This window comes from Anolis sagrei, chromosome 4 (assembly GCF_037176765.1).
Source record: "Anolis sagrei isolate rAnoSag1 chromosome 4, rAnoSag1.mat, whole genome shotgun sequence".
NCBI classification, from domain to species: Eukaryota; Metazoa; Chordata; class Lepidosauria; order Squamata; family Dactyloidae; genus Anolis; species Anolis sagrei.
This window is the reverse complement of record NC_090024.1, coordinates 145,515,877-145,535,454: the sequence shown is the minus strand read 5'-3', so window position 1 is coordinate 145,535,454 and position 19,578 is coordinate 145,515,877. Positions and strand designations below refer to the sequence as shown.

At 38.1% G+C, this 19,578-nt stretch overlaps 1 protein-coding gene across 5 annotated transcripts in view; it reads left to right on the top strand.

The window, feature by feature from the left end:
- The window catches only part of SLC35A3 (solute carrier family 35 member A3), a 37,322-nt gene extending 18,133 nt beyond the window's left edge, over positions 1 to 19,189 (top strand). For all 5 annotated transcript variants that reach the window (XM_060774001.2, XM_060773997.2, XM_060773998.2 and 2 more), the window contains 7 exons: positions 2,955 to 3,159; positions 6,099 to 6,253; positions 6,348 to 6,470; positions 8,432 to 8,603; positions 10,341 to 10,459; positions 11,299 to 11,432; positions 14,299 to 19,189. In XM_060774001.2, the coding sequence (XP_060629984.2) occupies positions 2,973 to 3,159; positions 6,099 to 6,253; positions 6,348 to 6,470; positions 8,432 to 8,603; positions 10,341 to 10,459; positions 11,299 to 11,432; positions 14,299 to 14,389 (981 nt within the window). In that variant the 5' untranslated portion in view covers positions 2,955 to 2,972 and the 3' untranslated portion in view covers positions 14,390 to 19,189. The remainder of the gene's footprint in view (positions 1 to 2,954; positions 3,160 to 6,098; positions 6,254 to 6,347; positions 6,471 to 8,431; positions 8,604 to 10,340; positions 10,460 to 11,298; positions 11,433 to 14,298) is intronic.
- The last annotated feature ends 389 nt before the right edge of the window (positions 19,190 to 19,578 follow it).

Below are 19,578 nucleotides of genomic sequence, written 5' to 3'. Positions count from 1 at the left end.
TAGGAGTCTTAGTAGACCAATGTATTGTTGAAGGCTTTCATGGCCAGAATCTCTGGGTTGTTGTGTGTTTTCCGGGCTGTATGACCATGTTCCAGAAGCATTCTCTCCTGACGTTTCACTTGCATCTATGGCAGGCGTAGATGAAGCGATTTTGTTCATTTTCATGGTTTCTTCCTTTCTGTTGAAATTCAGTTGGACAATTTCAATAGAAAGGAAGAAACCATGAAAATGAATAAAATCTTGCTACCAGTGTTAAAAAACTCTAAAATCATGATAGCAAATAAAGAACAGCACTCAAAAACAGGGGAAATCCAGACAAGAAACAATCAGGGCCAGCTAATTACCTCCTAACAAAGAATTACACCAGGCAGTAAGAAGCCAGATTTTGAAAACTGCTAGGCCCTTAAATGCTAATCAAGACGGCCAGTTGCGACATCCACACTTGCCCCCAACAGACAAGAGTTCTTGCTCCCATCTTGGGACATTCCACAGATATATAAACTCCATTTTCCTAGTTTCCAACAGAACTCACAATCTCTGATGATGCTTGCCATAGATACAAGCAAAACATCAGAAGGGGATGCTTCTGGAACATGGCCATACAGCCTAGTAAACACACAACAACCAATTATTAGACCACTAGCTAGCTGAACATGAGGCAACAGTGCGATATGGCAACTAAAAAAGCCAACGTGATTCTAGGAGGCATTAATAGGAATATAGTGTTTAGTCTCTAGATTGAGGCAGTCATAGTCTGTTCTGCTTTGGTCAGATCTCATTTGGAACACAGATTTCCTCCTGTCCTTTCTAATTTTATTCTTATATACTTCCATAGTTCATATTCTGAAACCTTCATGCCTAGGAGAAAATTATCCTTTAAATAATATTATTAGTTATACTCACTTCTGATGTTCTGCCTGATTGTCTAGTTTTGAAGTTACAATTCCATACTTTTGTTTACATCAAACCATGAATCAAACCATGAATCAAACCATGAATCACATGGTTTAAAAGGTGGAAACCTGCAAGATCCTTAGAAGGTGGGGTTTGCTTCAAGCACCTGGAACACAGCTCTGTACAACATTTTCTGGTCATGCGTTTTAGCACATTAGACTCAGATGGCATGGATTGATCTTTGTATGCTGATGTTGTGCGGCTAATGTGCAAGCTGGTTGAATACTTCAAGGAATAGTGCTTAATTGGATGAGCTTGATAGTTTACTTGGAACAAGCTACCTTTGGAGGGGTTCAGTTCTCAGACTCTCTAAGCTAGCATTGGGTGTTTTGGGAGTTATAGTCTAAAAAAGTAACTTTCCCAAGCTATGACTTTGCAACACTGAGAGGGAGCTGGTCTCTCTATAAGTGGCACATATTAGTGATAGAGTGTGCATTGTATTCAGAATTTCCCAGCTTTTGACATACAGAACAGAGCCATTGGCAATATAAGTAGTACTGACTGGAGTGGATCAGTGATTGAACTTAGTACAAGTTAGACGTATAGGTTTTTTAGTAGAAGAAAGTTGTATTTATTTATTATTTGTTTATTTGTTTACTATACTTGTATCCCATCTTTCTCAATCCCAAAGGGGACTCGAGGCAGTCTTAAAAAGGCAATAATTCAGTGCCGCATGCATACATCAACGAATAAACAGGAGCCCCCTGTGCCGGCAGGACTGAAGACCGACAGGTTGCAGGTTTGAATCCAGGGAGAGGTGGATGAGCTCCCGCTATCAGCTCCAGTTCCTCATGAGGGGACATGAGAGAAACCTCCCACAATGATGATAAAAACATCAAATCATCCAGGCGTCCCCTGGGCAACGTCCTTGCAAACTGCCAATTCTCTCACACCAGGAGTCACTCCTGACACGACAAAAAAACCCCAAAAAAACAAATAAACAAAATATTAAAATCACCCAATTAAAGCATAGCATTAAAACAATAATTAAAATAATCCAGGTCATATTCCAGGGCCATTTCAGGTCATCATTAAATTAATTATAATCTCTTATTGCCTTGCTCTCATTATTGACCAAAAGCCTGATCCCATGTTTTTAGTTTTTTTCATGTTTTTAGTTTTTTTCTGAAGGCAAGGAGGGAGGGGGCCGATCTAATTTCTCTGGGGAGGGAGTTCCATAGACGAGGGGCCACCAGTGAGAAGGCGTGTATCTCATCCCCACCAGTTGTGCTTGCAAGGGGGGTGGGACCGAGAGCAGGGCCTCCCCTGACTATCTTTGCCTCTGAGACAGATCATAGAGGGAGGTACGTTCAGACAGGTAAGCTGGGCCGGAACCGTTTGTACCAGGTGTGCACTTTATTGCTTCCCACTTAGTAAAAAGCCAAAATAGTTTTTAGTAAATGATTATGTAATGGGTGTACATCTTGTTGATTCTCATGTATCTGTTAGTTAACCATTAACAAACAAACACAGAATGATGAGATTTTCCCAAAATTAAATAACAATTAAGAGAAAATGCTTCTTCCATTGAGATGCATTAATGTTTAATTGAGTAACAGATTTTGAAGTGACAAGTTGCACAAGAGAATGAGCCCCAGCCTAAGTTAATAACCAAAGCAAGCAAAAACTAAGTATTTTTTCATGTCTGAGGGCCCTTTCAGACAGGCCCTATATCTCAGGAGCCGATCCCAGGTTTTCTATTTATCTCAGATTATCTGGTAGTGTGGATTCGTATAATCCAATTTAAAGCAGAAAACCTGGGATCAGATCCTGGGATATAGGGCTGTCTGGAAGGACCCTTAGTTTAACTTCCAGCACTGCAAACTGTTTGCTCTGCATATGAACTTGTGCTTTCACATTAAATGTTTTGGTTCATTACTTCTGGTTTCCAGAGATTTCTCTCTGTTGTGAATTATTCAGACTATTGTACGACTTCACTTGACAAAGTTATCCCTGATGTACCTTTCATTTATCATGTTGCTTCTTTTCTTTTTCTTCAGGAAAGCGATAATCAAACTATGTCTGCCAACTTAAAATACCTTTCGCTGGGGATATTGGTCTTCCAGACAACTAGTTTGGTGCTGACTATGCGTTATTCCCGGACGTTGAAAGAAGAAGGGCCTCGTTACTTATCTTCAACTGCCGTAGTTATTGCCGAACTTCTCAAGATTACGGCCTGTATTTTGTTGGTTTACAAAGACAGCAGTACGTGCTTGGTTATTTCTTTCCTTGTTTATTTCTAAATGCACCAAAAGCCAGTTAAAATATTGTCAGTACAAGTGAGACCTGTACACAAAGTTTCTGTGCATTCTCTGCCTTACAATTAATGTCCCTCTTAAGGATTGGAGTCAACTAATTCCTTTCAAGAAGGGCATTCGGTTCTTCTTCCAGATCTATGTTCTCCAAGTGTCTATGTTTGGCATAGACAATTCCAATGAATCCCCTGCTTCCCCATTTTTACAGCTCCTTTAAAAAAGTTTTTGTTTCTCTCTCCTCCTTCCAATTCTCCCATTCATCCCTACCTTACTTCAGTTGTTGTAAACTGAATTTAAAATGCAAAATGTTTTGCACTCAGTTAACCTGAGAGGGTGAGGAAAAGTAGGACAAAATCAGGCCCGTAGCCAGGATTTTGATTTGGGGGGTGCTGAGTTTGATTCGGAGGGGGGGGGTGAGTTTGATTCAAGGGGGGGGGGGCTGAGGATACAAACCTTTTGTATCATTATCCCAATAGCCCCATGCATATAGGATATATTGAGCATGGTGATCAGATCATGATATGAATAAACATAACAGTTTAAATAATGTACCAGTAAGGCCTTCTCGCGGACCACCCTGAGAATTTGGGGGGGGGGGGCTGAAACACCTCACCCCCCCCCCCTCCCGGCTACATGCTTGGGCAGAATCTTGCCCTTTTCAGTACTCTCACTCAAAAGCAAATGGTCAAATGATTGCAGCCTCTCCTAGCTTCTCTGTTCGTCCTCAGTGATAACCTTTGCCTCCTTGACCACACTCCAGTGTTGCTTGGCCACATGTCTTCTAGTTTCCACCTGTGAAATGTCGGAAGGTATGCAGTCTCGATTCTGATTTTTCAATTACAGCTCTCATTTTGCTTTTATGACATTTGAATGTCATCATTGGATGGTTTGGGGATGTGGATTGCCCAATCAGACTTTCTAAACATGCTTTTGCAAACACCAGGTTTACCACAAGCACATCTTTCTCGTTTCTCTGTGACCTCATTTTGGATAAATTGCTTACCAGCATTCACTACCACAGTTAATTAAACGATATTGTACAAGAGGAACAATACTGTTCAATGACAGTTCAATGATAGCAGTATTTTTAGTACCATTTCCATAATAACAGTGCCGGGGTTCAAAGAAGACATGTGTGAGGTTGAGAAAGGAGTACCATATATACAAGTTAAGACCTTCTTCTGTCAGCAGGCATTTAGGGAAGAATAAGGGGCAGACTGGGGATGTTGTGGGTGGAATTTGGGGATGGACTGGACTGTGAGTTTTAAAGGGTATTTTAAGTGTATTAGTTATAATTTATTATATATTAATCTGTTTTTACCACATTTAATTGTTTTTTAACTTTTGTATTGTGCTTTTTAAACTTGACTAAAGTGTGGGATTTTTCACCACCTTGAGTCCCCACGGGGAGAAAGGCAGTGTATAAATAAAGTTAATAATAACAACAATAATAAATTATGGATTTTGATAAGATGCATAATAAATTAAGGAATAGCTTGCTTTGCCAGTGTCAACTTGGGGGCCAGCTGCCCCTGACCCCTGCCACTATTTCCCCAGCCAGTTATTCAAAAAGGGCAGAAGCGATGCCATAGTGGAGAGAGTAGAGGTGTCAGTAATTCTTTTAGGTTCTCCCAGGGCAGACTAAGCTCTTGCCTTTTGCCATCCTATTCAGGCCCCTTTTACACTGCTATATAAAATCCATATTATCTGCTATGATCTAGATTATATGATAGTGTAGACTCATATAATCCTGTTCAAAGCAGATAATATGGATCGCCTGCTTTTATAATCTAGATTATATATATGGCAGGGTGGAAGCAGCCTCAGAGAAGTGCGTGATTCCTTTTTGTATAAGAGTTATGATATAGTACTCCATTTCTTGTATGATTTTAGACTTACACATGAGATTATAGAGTACATAGTAGACTTATGCACAAATCTGTTTTAGCCGTTTTTCTTTGGCTTCTCCAGACAGTTGTAACGGCAAGGCCTCAGCTGCCATTTTTTTTTTGCCCAAAATGGCCCACGTGGCTACCGGGTACAGCTTCTTTCCTTCTATTCGGGAGTATGTGGTGCAGTCTTCCTTAACTCTGTTCCTCAAACCCAGACCCCCTTGAAAGGAAAAAAGGAAAGCATTCTTCCTGGGACCCTTTTCTTTCTTCCTTTCAAGAGAGTCTGGGTTTGTTGAACGAAGTTAAGGAAGGATCCCAGGGGAGCCTTGTAAGTTCCCTATTGCCACCAATTGGCCTAATCTTCCCAGATCTTTTGACTGCTTAGCCGAAAACAGATTTTCCTATTAGCTGATTTTTGGGAGGCTCGCGAAAACGGATCTGGGTACCCAACGAAATTTCGAATCCCAAAAATGGATCGTCTTCCAGCTGAATTGCACAAGCCTAGTATATAGTTAAATTTTGTGTCCTTTATTTTACTATAAATTGATCCCCTAAAGAAAAGGCAAACCATTGAAAATCTTATCTCTTTAGCAGCAAGTACTAGTCATGGCTGTACATTTATTAAAACAACCCAGTGGTCTGAATTCAGTATTGTGTTACAAGATATGTACTTTCTTCCAGTCTTGTCCCATAACAGCCTACAATACCAATCAAAATCTTGTGCCAGTAGAATTTCCAGGGCACAGTTTTGGGTTTCCCTCCCTCACCCAGTATGTCACCTGAATGATCCAACTGATTCCTGCCTACCACCTGCATTATTTCAGTTTTGCACTTTTTTGAAACACTTCTTGTTTTGTGTGGACATTCATTATATAATTTTGGTATGCCATGTTTAAAATGATTAGTTTACACAAAACAATGTCTGAAATGTATAAGCCACATTCTAACTGTTCATTTTTAGAACTTACAGAAAGTTTAAACTTCTTTTCCTTCACAGAATGCAATCTACGAAGTCTGAACAGAGTGTTGCATGATGAAATCCTCAACAAGCCAATGGAGACCCTTAAGCTTGCTATTCCTTCTGGGATTTACACACTACAAAATAACTTGCTATATGTGGCCTTGTCAAACTTAGATGCAGCTACTTACCAGGTACTAGCACTTGATAGAGTGGTGCTCCTTGTTAAGAGCTGTGCAAACAAAGGAAGTGTTGTTTTAACCATCTTGCCTTTTTTTTTTCTTTTAGGTCACATATCAGTTAAAAATCCTTACTACGGCACTGTTTTCTGTGTCTATGCTCAGTAAGAAACTAGGAGTATATCAGTGGCTTTCATTAGTGATTCTAATGGCAGGAGTTGCATTTGTACAGGTAAATATTTACTCTGAATTTTATCAACAAAATAGTTACTTGATTCGTTATTTGAAATACAACTTTATTCAGAAGTAATAATAATATAATAATAATACTTTATTTATAAGCTGTCCTATCTTTCTGAAGGCACCCAAGGAGACTCAGTACACCATACTGAGACTTCATTAAGTTCTTAGAACAGTGTTTCTTCAGCTGTAGGTCCTAATTCCAAATAGGATCCTCTTAGCTTAATGTTGGGGTCATGAAAAGTCTGGCAAATCTAGCACCTGTAAAAGGTTTCTGAAAGCCACCCATTTACACAAATCTGTTAGCAACAATGTGCAGCGTTTTTAGTGGATTCTGCAGAAAATGCTTCAGTTGTAATTCACTAAAAGAAAAATCGGCCTGTTAAGCAAACCCAGCAAGTGCTGATTAATTATCAGTAAATGTTTGGGTTTTATTTCTATCAGGCATGTAGCCAGGGGGGGAGCTCGGGGGGCTTCAGCCCCCCCCCCCGAAATTTTCATGGTGGTTCACGAAAAGGCCTTATTGGTGCATTATTTAAACTGTTATGTTTATTAATAACATGATCTGATCACCATACACAATATATCCCATATGCATGGGGGTATTGGGGTAATGATACAAAAGGTTTGCTAGGCTAGACCCTCTTTCACTCAGACTCAGCCCCCCCCCCCCGAAACTCACCCCCCCCCGAAACCCCCCCTGAAAAAAAATTCAGCTCCCCCCGAAATGAAATCCTGGCTACGGGCCTGATTTCTATTTTATATACCTTATATAGCCAGGGTCACATAAAATTTTCTTAGGCAAAAAGAGGTATGAATGTAAAAGTTTAAGAAACCCCACCTTAGACTGCTGTTCCATGCACCCTTATGACATAATATCCCATTGGTATAAGTTGGGGTTAAAATATTGATAAATGGCAATAAATTGTATAAAAATGGAATATGAATAAATATATATTACTTTTGTTCATTGAAAGGGGGAGTCATGTAACAGTTAAAGGCTAGTTAAGGGTATAGATGCAGCACACCCTTGAAAATTGGAACAGTCACTTTGAATATCCAATATTCAATTCCCAGAAGTCCTGTAGTACAGTCAGTACTCAGGAATTCTGGGGATTGAAACCCAAAATGCCTGAAAGACTATATTAGAATATGAGTGTGTTTGATCCTAGCTGCCGATACCAATGGATGCAAAGGTTGTGTCTTGTTGTTATTGTGTGCCTTCAGTTCCAACTTACGGCGATCCTCAGGTGAACCTGTCACAAGGTTCATCTGAGGAAAGATATGTTCAGAAGGGCTTTACTCTTGTGTGTGACTTGCCCAAAGTCACCCAATGTCTTTCCATGGCCAAATGGGGATTCGAACCATGGTCTCCAGAATCATAGTCCAACGCTCAAGCCACTACACCATGCTGGACTTAAATTGAGACATGGATGGAAAACTTCTCTGGTATATTTATTTATATTTATATTTATTTATATTTATATTTATATTTATCATGTCAAATGCGAGTTAACCTGTATTTAAAAACACAAACAAAATTTAAAAAATTGGCATTATGCTAAATGTCCTTTGACCAGAAGATGACCACTTGGAGTGCCTCTGGTGTCGCTTTAAGAAGGTCCTGTGCATATGGCAGGGCTCAGGTTGCATTGTAATAAGTGGTCTGTGGTTTGCTCTTCTCTGCACTTGCATGTCATGGACTCCACTTTGTAGCCCCATTTGTTAAGGTTAGCTCTAGTATTTCATTGCGTATTTTTCTGTAAGTAAAATACAAAGCATAGACTTGTCGTTGCATCTCTTTTATTGTGTATGTATCATTTTAATGCTCTCGCTTGCTGTACTTGGGGCATCTTAAAGGCTAACAAATTAATCAAGACTCTGTTGCTTTTGCTATAATGAATCAGCAGAGCTACTCCTTTAGAATTCATTTTCCTTTTTTTGTTCTTTCAGTGGCCAACAGACTCACAAACAACAGCAACGAAAGAGCTTTCAGCAGGGTCACAGTTTGTGGGCCTGATTGCAGTACTTATTGCCTGTTTTTCAAGTGGATTTGCTGGAGTGTACTTTGAGAAAATTTTGAAAGAAACAAAACAATCTGTATGGATTAGAAACATCCAGCTAGGTAAGCCTTTATTGCAAAAAACCTAGGATGAAAATTAAGGTGTAGCTCAGAGCGTAATTATATTGCCTCAATATGCTCGGTACAATCAAATTGTTACAAAAGCATATGCCAAACTCTCCATTAGCTGTGCTAACAGGAACTAGGGCTGTTGCATCCTGTTCAAAATGCAATTGTTGTTCCCTTTATTGTCTGACACAGCTCAGTTTGTTTGATTTCTGATAGCAGTTAATGGGTGTGAAAGAATATGGCTGGAATCCAAAGTACACTGCAACTATTACAATGAGACAAAGTTATTTTTTTAAAGCAATCCCTCCATGCTATGTGCCAAAACGTTTTGGAAGCCAGTGCATTTTCTGTGTGAGGTTCTGAACAATGACCTTAAAGAACAATCTTAACGTGTCCATTCCTGTGCCCTTATTGCAAGTTCTGGCCCAACTTACCTATCTGAATGTGTCTCCCCTTATGAACCTTCCAGGAATTTAAGATCATCTGAGGAGGCCCTGCTCTCGATCCCGCCTGCCTCTCAGATGCAATTGGCGGGGACAAGAAACAGGGCATTCTTAGTGGTGGCCCCTCAGCTGTGGAACTCCCTCCCTGGGGATATTAGATCAGCCCCCTCTCGCCTGATTTTTAGGAAAAGAATAAAAACCTGGCTCTTTGAGCAAGCTTTTGGAACCTCATTGTAACCAGACAAACTCAGTACTGTGAACGAACATGGAATGGCTTAACGATGCAAATGGACATAGATTTAAACCTGGAAGTCATAGATTTTTATAGTTTTAAATTGTTTTATATGGATTTTATTATGTGATTTAACCTGTTTTAAATGATGTACAGGGTGCAGCAGCATAACTTCCTTTTTCAAAACTTAATAAAATCCATTGTATGAATCAGAATTCTTTTATAATGTAGGTGCATACCTAAAGTTTTATTTTATGAAGATCAAATTAGGTAGGTGACGTCCCCCATTTTCCATACACTGAGTAAACCGATTTCTGGCGTTTGTCATGACTCTTGCCAGCATAGCAGGCATTATGTTGGCAATTTCTTCCTGGATGTTGGTCTTCAAATCTTGTAGGGTCCTTGGACAGTTCGCATAAACATGGGATTTCAAAAAACACCATACAAGATTTGACAAATACTACAAATATTACAAATACAAACAAACTATACAATAATAATAACAATGCAATAGTTATTATAATAATAATATATTAAAATAATTATATTATAATTATTATAATTTATTATTATTATTATTATTATTAATAATAACAATAATAGTAAAATATAATAGGAAGATGTCAATGACTATGTTAAAAAGTCCAGAAAAAATGATTTTTTTAAAAAAATACTGAATTTAAAAAGCAAGTGGAGAGGTAACCCAACCGGCCTCCCAAGGAAGAAGATTTCTAGCTAAAGAGAATGCCACAGCCTAGTTCCCCATAAACCCTATGTGTAAAGGGTAGGAGTGTAGGCTAAAGATTGTTGGTATACACCAGGGGTCCTCAAACATTTTAAACAGAGGGCCAGGTCACAGTCCCTCAAACTGTTGAGGGCCTGATTATAATTTGAAAAATCATGAATGAATCATGAATGAATTCCTGTGCACGCTGCACATATCTTATTTGTAGTGATATTACCAGCCCTGATATGTCTGAATTTGGGAGTGGCAGGGGCAAAGGCTTCTTTTTGTTTCTTGTTTTACTGTGACTCAAAATCTGACTTGTCTTTCAGGATTTTTCGGTAGCATATTTGGATTGATGGGTGTATATATTTATGACGGAGAACCTGTATCAAAGAACGGGTTTTTTCAAGGTTATAATAAGCTAACCTGGATAGTAGTCGTGCTGCAGGTAATGAGTCAAAGTTACGTTTTCTTCACCAGCCTCCTCTCCGAGAATCATCTGGGCTTGTTTTCCCACATTATGCAAGTGCCGTTCCATAGGGATTGGAGGGGGGTCAACTTTGCTCGTTATTAATCAGCAACAATTATGTTTAATGGGTTAAAATACTAGGATAAAAACGGGACCTATTTTAAAAACTGCTGCCAATTAGGCAGGTCAGTATCATTGTATGATTATTTCATTATAAGCATCTATGAGGAAGATGTACACATCCTTCTTTCCAGCTTTCATTGGCAATTTTCATAAATTCCAATGCAAATAATTTAGATGACCAGGTAACATGCCTTTCAGTAATACTAACAGGATTTCTTTTACACATTCTTACCATTACAGATTAGCATTAATAAAGATTTTTGATGCAAAGCATTGCATGTAGGCAGCCTTTTAAATATGTATTTAAAATGTAATTAGCTCCAATTGTTTACATATGAATGTGCAGCTACTCAGTAGCAATTTGTAATACAATACTTGAAGGTAAAGGGTTAGCAGCTCACATAGCATAGTGATTAACTGCACAATCCTATCCTTATTTGCTTAGCAATAGCTTTTATGAGTTCATTGGTTCTTATTCCTGGAATTAGGAAGACTAAGAATTACAGGTTGAGGGTGTGTGCGAGGCTGCCTCTGATATTAGCTCAAGTACGAACTCACCAGGCCAACCTGAGTAAATGCATGCTCCCACCCTCATGTTTCTTCCCTTTGCTGTAAGCAAATACAGTTAATTCAAATTCATCTAATTGATTTAATAAAAAAAAATGGTAACAATCTGTTTTGTGATATTTTGCCAGGCACTTGGAGGCCTCGTTATAGCTGCTGTTATAAAATATGCAGACAACATTTTAAAGGGATTTGCAACGTCATTATCTATTATATTGTCAACGTTAATCTCGTACTTTTGGCTGCAAGATTTTGTCCCTACAAGGTAAGAGGAGATTACACAAGTAATCTGAAAATTCAAACATTTTGTAAAAGTATAAATGAATTTTCATTACATTATGTTCAAATGCTTAAGCAGGGATGGCTGTGACACGACAAAACAACAACAACAACTTATTTGTAGCCCGCCCTATCTCTCCAGTAGGAAGCCACCTAAAGCTCCTTCTACACTGCCTTATAATCCAGATTATCAAATCGGATAATCGACATAATCATCTTTGAACTGGATTATATAAATCTATACTGCCATATAATCCAGTTCAAAGCAGACAATCTGGATTTTATATGGTAGTGTCAAAGGGGCCATAGGTGGCTGTTCAATCTACATTGCACTTGTTAATTGTTGATAGGCATTTCTAGTTTTTGTGCTTCCCATTCTTCTGGCTTGATATCTTTAATGTCAACTTGGATTAAACTGTAGTTTAGATAAAAACTGGTAGAGATGTATGTTGTGGCTCAGTTTGGCTCAAAGGGCTTGTCTTATGAACCCCTTTCCAAAGCTCTCTCCAGCCCTAGTTTGTTTGCCATTTTATATAAGGTACGCAAACTATTTTACTATGCTGTTGTAATGGAATTTGAGTATCCACAGATTTTGGTGTCCCACGGGGGATCTTGGAACCAAACCCAGTCGATACTAAGGGCCTGTGTATGTTAGATGTTTATTCAATTTGGTTGTAATTTAGATTAATACATGGTAGAAAAGTTCCATCAAGATCTTACCTTCAAATATATAGCATATCTATATACAAAAACACATTATTACAGCCTTTCTCCAAAGCTTGAGGGCTGCTAGCACAAGTGTTAGTCTCGAGATACTTAATTCCAAATAAACATGCATCGTAGTGTTCTATAAGTCATTTCCAAGATTCTTCCTTAAGGAATAAAATCCTCATAAAACAGTGTAGTGGTTTCTGTTTTCAAACTCATATTATTAATCATTTGTAGATAAGCACATAATTGAAGTTATATTTCAACCAGATGCTCATTTCAGAGAGATCAAGCAACAGTGCAGGCCAGGTCAATAATTAAATGCCAAAAGCAAAACACCTACCAACTTTGCCTTTTGTTTGTTGCTAAACTTTGGCTGGTAAATCAGTAGTGGATAAAGAATAATTTGTAGGAAATTGAGAGGTAAATGACCAGACAAGGGAATTTGACTATGTCACACATAAGGCCATGGGAGGAGTTGTCCAACTAAATCTATAAGCAGGAAAGTTATATGAAATTCTTGTAAAACAAAAATTTTAACCACATAGCTTTAATATAGTGTTTTTTTCTTCATTATTGTTCCAGTTCCTTAGCATATCTCTGGAGGGGTCCTAGTCTTTCGTGACAAGCTTATGGGAAGAGAGTGAAAACTATAATCCTGGGTTGCTGTGAGTTTTCTGGGTTGCATGGCCATGTTCCAGAAGCATTATCTCCTGATGTTTCACCCTCATTTATGGAAAGGCATCCTCTGAGTTTGAAGGGTCTGTTAGAAACTAGGCAGGTGAAGTTTATATATCTGTGGAATAATGTCCAGGGTGGGAGAGAGAACTCTTTTCTGCTTGAGGCAAGCGTGAATATTGAAATTGGCCACCTTGATTAGTACAGAATGACCTTGCAACTTCAAACCTGGCTGCTTCCTGCCTGGGGGGGATTAGTGTTAGCTGGCCTTGATTGTGTCCTGTCTGGAATTCCTCTCTTTTCTAAGTGTTATTTATTTACTGTTCTCATTTTAGAGTTGTTTTTTTAAAAAAAATACCGGGTAGCCAGATTTTGTTCATTTTCATGGTTTCTTCCTTTCCGTTGAAATTGTCCACATGCTTGTGGATTTCAATGGCTTCTTTGTATAGTCTGACATGGTGGTTGTTAGAGTGGTCCAGCATTTCTGGGTTCTCAAATAATATGCTGTGTCCAGCTTGATTCATCAAGTACTCTGCTATGGCTGACTTCTCTGGTTGAATTAGTCTGCAGTGCAGTTCATGTTCCTTGATTTGTGTTTGGGCAATGCTGCGTTTGGTGGTCCCTATTTAGACTTGTCCACAGCTGCATGTTATCTGAGAACACAGAAATGCTGGACCAGTCTAATAATCACCCTGTCAGACTACATAGGGAAACCATTGAAATCCACAAACAGGTGGACAATTTCAACAGAAAAGAGGAAACCATGAAAATGAACAAAATGCGGCTATCAATATTTTAAAAAAACTCCAGAATTAGGACAGTAAATAAAGAACAACACTCAGAAAACTGGAATTCCAGACAGGAAACACTCAGGTCCAGCTAACATCCCCCATACAGGAAGCAGCCAGGCTTTGAAGCTGCAAGGATATTCAATGCTAATCAAGCTGTCCAGTTGCAACATTCACACTTGCCTCTAGCAGACAAGAGTTCTTTCTCCCACCCTGGACATTCCACAGATATATAAACCCCACTTGCCTAGTTTCCAACAGACCTCACAACCTCTGAAGATGCTTGCCATAGATGTGGGTGAAACTTCAGGAGAGAATGCTTCTGAAACATGATCTTACAGCCTGGAAAACTCACAGCAACCCATTGATTCTGGCCATGAAAGCCTTTGACAATACATTGAACTATAATCCTTTTTTAAAAAAAAGAACAGAGGAATGGGAAATGCAAAGTCAATTGATATTCTGATTGTAAAACAAGTATTTCTTGTATGAGCTACTATCTGGTTTATGAGGCCACTTAGTAGTCCCACTTAAAGTAGATCCACTTAATCATTTGTTCAACGTTCATGTAAAACTCCTTAATTTGGTGAATTGCTGTATTTGGAACTATCAAGAAGATTCAAGCCCGAATGTGAAACAGACACGTTTTCTAAGTTTTTCTCTCTCTTTTTCTTTTAGTGTTTTCTTCCTTGGAGCTGTTCTTGTAATAGCTGCGACATTCCTATATGGCTATGATCCAAAGCCCGCAGGGAACCCTATCAAAGCGTAGCAAGCTCTACCACAAAGGACCATTTTGCCAAAACTGTGCATTAAGGACTTCAGAATAAAACTGTATGGAGGACCATTGAGCACAGGAAAGGAAGAGTTTATGCTGTATTGGAGGAATGATATCAAATAATGGTTTATAGAAGACCAATGAGGGGGAGATGAAAAACAGTGTGTTCCTCTGGAAAAGAAGAGAGGCTGAAAGTAAAACTCAAAAGGGAACACATTGCTTCTAAGACCTGCAATTAGAAATGCTTCCCGCTTGAACTCTTGAGATTAAATCAGAATGATTTACTGGCTTTGACTGCTACAGAAATGTCCTATGCACTCTTCTTGCAAGAGCACATGACAACGTCTGTTGAATCATACCTGTTTTTGCAAATCGACTGTTTCACCTTAGTATGTTTTTAAAACAGCTGCATAAGTACCAAATCAAAGCAAAAGAAAAGAAATAGCAGAAGAATCTTGTTCTACCGAGACAGTTCTGATTAGGTATTCCGATTCAAAAACTTGCAAGATATTATTGAATAAATTTCCTTTTCAGATTTTTAATATTTTATATAGAAAGCTGAATTAATAAACAGAAATTGATGTTGTAAAACATCTATATATGTTTCTTAACAGTGATGACCAATTTCTTTGATAGATTCCATGAGAGGGAAAATTTAATACTTTTATTATCATTTGTAGATTATGTCAAGAGTGTTGTGTAGATTGTCTGTTTATAGTGGTCAGCTCACACAAAGCATGCTGACTGCACCTTTCTTATTTATTTAAATGGAGACCACACTGAAGACCCACTGAAACAAATGGAGGTGGCATAGCACCCATGAAATTGTGTTTATTCTCATACAGGTTGAGGATCCCTTACCCTGACATCTGAAATATTCCAAAATCCAAAAATGTCCATATGAGTGGCGAACATAGTAGCACCTTTACCTTCCGGTTTTTCAGTGTACATAAACATTGTACAATGATTTAAAATATTGTGTATGAATTACTTTCTGGCTATGTGTATGCAAAACATCAATGAATTTTGCGTTTAGACCTGGGTCTCATCTCTCAGATATCACATTACATATACGCAAGTATTCCAAAATCTGACAAAAATCCAAAAGCACTTCAGAAAGGGATGCTCCATCTGTATTTAGAAAATGGCCACAGGGCGAGTGATAGTGCCATTATTGATTCTGAATATGGGTCTGTTTGTTCAAAGAACAATTACTTTTCTTGACAAGCAAAAAAATTATTGTACTTAACATACAGTACATTTTGTTGTTTACAAAATTTATTTGAAAATATTTTTAAAGGTATTTTTGAGATTTGCCAGGCAATTGTTTACAGGTACTGTATTATATGATTCCTTTTGGAGCTATGGTTATATATCATCTGTATATACTGTACAATATTACAGAGCTTTTTTAAAAAGTGGAATGGTGTAATTAAAGTAATTCAGTCCACTTTGTAAATTCCCTTTTTAGAAAACACGTCAATTGCATTAACCAAGAAATGAAGATTGTTATTGTGCAATAATGACAGGCTTCCTTCTAGTGGGAGCCAAGGGACAACTACAGGACCCCATGCACCCTGTGAGCATTCTGGTTGGGAAAATGTTGAATGGGTTCCACTGGGAAGTAATTGTGACCAGTAAGGACTTCATTGGCTATATGATAATCCTTATGAACACACATAGTTTCAGTTTCATACCCATTCTTTTTTTTTTTTTTTTTTTGTGGCTTCAAGACAAAACATTTCTTAAAATACCCAGCATGATGCAGAAATAATATCTTGCAATAAATGTATATTGAGTGTTTCTATGCATTTTAATGGTGAGCTGTAGTGAGTGAGCCAAGCCCTCTTAAGAATTGATGCTGGGATCTTGTGGCCGGACCAATGGGAGGTTTGCCAACTTGATGTGGTTTGCTGTGCATATAAAGTTAGACACCTAGAATGGTGGAACCCAAATCCTCTCTTTTGGAATTTGCTAGATCCTCCAGCGGATTCCCACTTCCTCTGGGTCCTCCAGCATAGCTCTGTAGTTTGGTGGGACCAGAAGTGAGGTAATTTAGTGGTGTAACCACAGTCAGTCCAACAATGTATTCCTCATAGATATGGGGGTCATACTGTATGTCCTTGGATTAGCTAGGTTGCATTGTGTGACTCCATTTAAAAAAATGTGGCCCAGTTTCATGTAAGCAAACCTCTTATTAAATGTCTTATGGAAACATCAAAACCAGGGAATACACACCTATTTAACCTTGCATTTAATCTGAAACATAACAGCAAGAACAACAAGAACAACAATAATACTTTTTCTTTCTTACCCGTTTATCCTGGTGGGGTACAACAGGATTCAAAACAATAGATAAATACAAAACCCAACATAGATTAAAAACACATAGACAAGATTACAGCACACATAAAAATCAATATCTATTAATTAAAATGCATAGGTTAAACGTGTACATATAAAAGCATGGCCTTTTGTAAGAGACTAGGGGTCTAAGAGTATTCATATGACTCTTTAGTTATGTTGTAACCATGAATTAAACCAGTTAATGGTGTTCAGGTACTCCATGAAGTTCTTGAATTTTTCTGAAATAATTTATAATGTCTCATCAGAAATAAACTTTCAGTTTCTCAAGTCACTCCTGACATGAAAAAAAAAATATCAGAAGTAAATCAAAAGGACATAAGTTCTAGATAAGCGTGGACAGGATTGCAGCCTCACTAACAATATTTGTCAAGTCTTTCTTTTAGTTAAGCCTCCAAAGATGTATACAGAGATGTCACAGCTCTTCTTTTCAAATTAAATGCTAACTATCACTTACATGCAGTGTCTCTATCACTAATGGTTAACAGAGAACATAATTTATGTTCCAGGCATTGGCACTGGTAAAGGGAGAAATTGCCAAAGAACTTGAAAATATTTTCCAAAATGGCGAGGATGACCTGATTCCTCATATTTAATAGAAAATATCACACCATTTTGAGTTTAGTTTGTCTAATTGTTTATATTTTTTGTATTAATAGGAGCTGTTGCGTTTCATGTTATGGTCTGAAAACTGATGTGTGTGTGTCATCAATTAGATCATTGCGGTATTATCTTAACGAAAACTTCATGTATTGTTTTGTGTGATTACTAGTTAGGTAGTACAGGTAGTGATTACACAAACCCCAGAGCACTAGTGCGTAATAAGGGATTTATTTTGGCTGCTTTCCTGGGAGTTTGTTGTCTAGCTGCTGCAGTTTTAAGTTAGCCTCAAACTGCATTAAGTGGTTAGTGTAGATGGAGCCATGGCCTGAACTCCTGGAACATCTAACTCTTCTTATGGAACGGAATTGGCTTCAATTGTTTACATGACTATCATATTCCCTGGGCTCAGATTCTCATAGCTAAGGAGAGTTTCTCTTTGGTCAGATCTTTTAGACTCAGTCATTCAGAATCCCTTTTTAATAATGCTGAGAAAGATGTGTGAAGCACCACCTGCATCTTGACATGTAAGCTGTACAACACACATGGGATAATAGAACAGCAATTTTCATTCCCTGTATAGGGTACCACTGATGCCCTGAGTTTTAGTTCACACAGCCATGGACTCATACATGTATAACAAATATATAGTTCGCAAATATTAAACCGATAAGAAGAGATACTACACTTGATCAAAGACAAGTAATGTATCTGTACATGTATCTGTAAGTCAGCTCTGGTATACTTGAAATCCACCTTGGGAACAAATACTTCACTATGACATATGCTTCATTGTGATGAATGCGCAGGTTTGGGGGTTTTTTTTAATTTATTTTGCATCTTGTGTAGTATGTGTATTTTATCACTATTGCATATCATTTTTATGAAAGTATGTGTGTTTTCAACACCCCAAAAGGAGTAGAAAGACAAAATTACAGCTAATTGCAATTGATTTTAGTCTGCAGGCAAGTTCAACTTGCCATTTTTATAATAAATAAAATAAATAAATAAAAGTAATAAAAACTTACATGGCTAGCTTTCTGATGAATAAACAAAGCAAACAGTGCAAATCTATACTGATAAATCCAAAAGAGTAATTTCATTTATGATCTCTACCGGAGCCAGTGTGGCGCAATGGGTTAAACCCTTGTGCCGGCTGAACTGCTGACCTGAAGGTTGGTGGCTCGAATCCACAAGACAGGGTGAGTTCCCATCAGTCAGCTCCAGTTCCTTTGTGGGGACATGAGAGAAGCCTCCAACTGAATGATAAAACATCCAGACATCCTCTTCCTTGCATTCATACTTCCTTGCAGACGGCCAATTCTCTCACACCAGAAGCAACTTGCAGTTTTTCAAGTCGCTTCTGACACACACACAAAATCTCTACCAGTCACCATACTTCTTTGTCTTGTCAATTTTTGTCTCAAAGTCTACAATAATTGTCAAGTCAAGGGTCCAGTTGTGGAGTCAACATCCATCGGCTCCTGAGCATAGCTTTCCACCAAATTCACTGGTTATATTTAAGCAGATTTAGCTTAGACATAGGTTTAGGAGAGTTCAGAACTGGTTTTACAGGTTGGTGGCCCATGTGTGCCATCTCTCTACTATTGCCTTTTCAACTTTTTATGTCTGTACAAAATGGATTGTGTGTTTGGTTGCTTTTTAATTACCATTGCTTTTGAATTTTGTTATCTTTGTGTTTTTAAGAGATGTAATTTTATGATTATAGTTCCAAGTATGTAAAAATCTATGTATGAGAGGGCTATGCTCACATTTTATATAAATCGACAACTCTTCTTTGATGTTTATAAACTCTTGATTGATTTATTAGCAGCACATTCTGTACTATGATTGCTTTTGATCACATTTCATGTAAGTGGCCTTACACCAATTTAATACAAAATGTTCTATCAAAACCATTGTTTTACTTAAGTCCGCTTCCACCCAGGCAGGAAATGCTTTGGTTCTTACAGAGAGTGTGGCACCTACCTGCTCAGAACCCAGATTATCGAAGCAGATAATCCACATTATATGCTTTGAAGTGGACTATAAGAGTCTATATTGCCATATAATCCCATTCAATCTGGTAGTGTAGAAGGGTACCCAAAACTGAATGGTGGGCACAGGGAGGGATGGGGTTCAAACTGCCTCAACAATTCATTCTCTGACTGAGACTTTTTCATACTTCTTCCCGGTGTCTTTAAATACAATGTTGTGAC